Source organism: Aethalodelphis obliquidens, unplaced genomic scaffold (assembly GCF_003676395.1).
Source record: "Aethalodelphis obliquidens isolate GAN/ISIS:26980383/991018 unplaced genomic scaffold, ASM367639v1 scaffold2677, whole genome shotgun sequence".
In the NCBI taxonomy this organism is placed as follows: Eukaryota; Metazoa; Chordata; class Mammalia; order Artiodactyla; family Delphinidae; genus Aethalodelphis; species Aethalodelphis obliquidens.
In genome coordinates, this window is record NW_020840580.1 from 280 (window position 1) to 2,990 (window position 2,711).

The 2,711-nt window shown below is 49.7% G+C and overlaps 1 protein-coding gene across 1 annotated transcript; it reads left to right on the forward strand.

Annotated features, from left to right (window-relative positions):
- Positions 1 to 316: 316 nt before the first annotated feature.
- On the forward strand, positions 317 to 1,619 carry LOC113617202 (histone-lysine N-methyltransferase SETD2-like). The gene has a single exon (XM_027100463.1). It carries the CDS (start codon positions 573 to 575, stop codon positions 1,161 to 1,163), a length of 591 nt encoding a protein of 196 aa, XP_026956264.1. The 5' UTR covers positions 317 to 572; the 3' UTR covers positions 1,164 to 1,619.
- The last annotated feature ends 1,092 nt before the right edge of the window (positions 1,620 to 2,711 follow it).

The following is a 2,711-nucleotide window of genomic DNA, read 5'->3' on the forward strand; positions in this document are numbered from 1 at the left end:
ATCCCAGCAATCCTAATGCTGGTAAGGTGCTCCTCCCCACACCCAGCATGGATCCTGTGTGTTCTCCTTCTCCTTAAGATTATTCTCAGCCCTTGGTGTGACATTCTACAGAACCCCTTGCTGCCCCTCCACCTGTGCCAGTGGTGCCACAGGTGGCAGCCCCTGTGGAAGTTTCCAGTTCACAGTATGTGGCCCAAAGTGATGGTGTGGTACACCAAGACCCCAGTGTCACCATCCTGCCAGTGCCAGCCCCAGGCCCAGTCCAGGGACAGAATTATGGTGTTTGGGATTCAAACCAACAGTCCATGAGTGTACAGCAGCAGTACTCTCCTGCACAGTCTCAAGCAACCATATATTATCAAGGACAGGCTTGTCCAACTGTCTATGGTGTGATGTCACCCTATTCACAGACAACTCCACCAATTGTACAGAGTTATGCCCAGCCAAGTCTTCAGTACATCCAGGGACAACAGATTTTCACAGCTCACCCACGAGGAGTGGTGGTACAGCCAGCCACAGCCGTGACTACAATAGTTGCACCAGGGTAGCCTCAGCCCTTACAGCCACCTGAAATGGTTGTGACAAATAACCTCTTGGATTTACCACCCGCATCTCCTCCCAAACCAAAAACCATTGTCTTACCTCCCAACTGGAAGACAGCCCGAGACCCAGAAGGGAAGATTTACTACTACCATGTGATCACAAGGCAGACTCAGTGGCATCCTCCTACTTGGGAAAGCCCAGGAGATGATGCCAGCCTTGAGCATGAAGCTGAGATGGACCTGGGAACCCCAACATATGATGAAAATCCCATGAAGACCTCAAAAAAGCCTAAGACAGCAGAACCAGATGCCTCCAGTGAGTTGGTTAAGAAAAGCAAACAAGTATTCAGAAAAGAGATGTCCCAGTTCATCATCCAGTGCCTGAACCCTTACTGGAAACCTGACTGCAAAGTGGGAAGAATTACCTCAACTAAAGATTTCAAACACCTAGCTCGCAAGCTGACTCACGGCGTTATGAATAAGGAGCTGAAGTACTGTAAGAACCCCGAGGACCTGGAGTGCAATGAGAATGTGAGACACAAAACCAAGGAGTACATTAAGAAGTACATGCAGAAGTTTGGGGCTGTTTACACACCCAAACGGGACACTGAATTAGAGTGACCTTCAGGGCCAGGGTGGGAGGACGGGCAAGCGGGTAGGAGAGACTCTGGGGAGAAGAAATCCCGTGGGCCCTCTCTCCCCACCCCACTGTCAGGGCTGTGCTACTGATGACACATCACCCTGGGGAATTCAAACCTGCAGAATGAGCTCACAAAAATGAGCTCCATCTACAACAAGCGGTCCCTGGTTGTGAGCTGCTGGTAGAGGCCATCTGAGGCAAGGGTTTAGGCCCTTGAGACCTTCCCTTCTGAGACCCCGGCCAGGCCTGACCCCACTCTCAAGGCTGGGCCTCCTCCTTGGCGGTGCTGTCAGCACACAGACTCATGCGCATCCCCACCCACGACCCCTTACCCTGACGATCTGTATTATATTTTGATGTCTATGTGAATATATTGAAAATAATTTGTCTTTCCTGGTTTTTGGCTTTTGTTTTGCTTTTAAGTCTCTGCATTCTAGGATCACAGAAGACTTTGTAAGGATGGTTTAAGTTGTCCTGCAAGGTTTAATGTGTTATCATGTAAATATTCCACAGCAGGCTGCCTTGTGGTTTCGGCCAGCCTTGTGCTATGTTGATAAGATTGATTTACTGCTTAAAATCACTTTACTTGGGGTTCCCTGCTGGCGCAGTGGTTGAGAGTCCACCTGCCAGGGCAGGGGACGCAGGTTCGTGCCCCGGTCCGGGAAGATCCCACATGCTGCAGAGCGGCTGGGCCTGTGAGCCATGGCCGCTGAGCCTGCGCATCCGGAGCCTGTGCTCCGTGACGGGAGAGGCCACAACAGTGAGAGGCCCGCGTACCATAAAACAAAACAAAAAAAACAAAAACATCACTTTACTTTATCCAATTTTTACTGAACTTTTTATGTAAAAAATAGAATCAATTAAAGAAAAAAAAAGGATAAGTCTATGCCTTCAACTTCTAACAGGTGGAAGAGTTCTCAGTGCTTTCTGAGAATCTGCTTCCCAGGTTATAATACTCAGTTTGGCTCCAACAGAATTCCCTTTTTCTTAACTTGATAGTTAATTGAATTTTGGAGAAGGTGCGGTTGTAGACAACCACTGGCTGGTGAGAAAGTTTGCTGGGTTGCCTGTGCCAGAACTGGTTTAGGGTCATCTGATAAACAGGAAACAATCACCTAGGACACAGGCAAGCCAAGGCATCTAAGCAGGTTGCTGAGGAAGCTGGGATGTTTCTGCAGGTGCCAAGCCAGAGCAGACATTGCCCACCTTGGAAAGGTCTCAGGAAGAGCCCTGCAGGGGGCAGGAAAGTCAGGCCTGGTCATGCTTGGGAGTGTGCGTGGTGAGGGCTGTGGGTTGCTACAGCATGAAGCCAGAAGTACGCGGTGTGCCTCTTAAGACCGCAGCAAGGTGATCACCAAGGCTCCTGGGCTGGAGCTACAAGGTAGTCAAAGGACTGAGCACTCTGGGTGTGCAATTGGAGAATGAATTTGGAGCTGGGAAGCAATAAGTTCATAAGCAGCTCAGTCGACCCCTTTGACTTCGCAGCTTTCATATGCACCATTCTACACACATTTCAACGCCTGCCCAGC

Excerpts from the sequence above, each read along its gene's own strand:
- LOC113617202 (XM_027100463.1), top strand. The coding sequence starts at position 573 with ATGGTTGTGACAAATAACCTCTTGGATTTACCACCCGCATCTCCTCCC.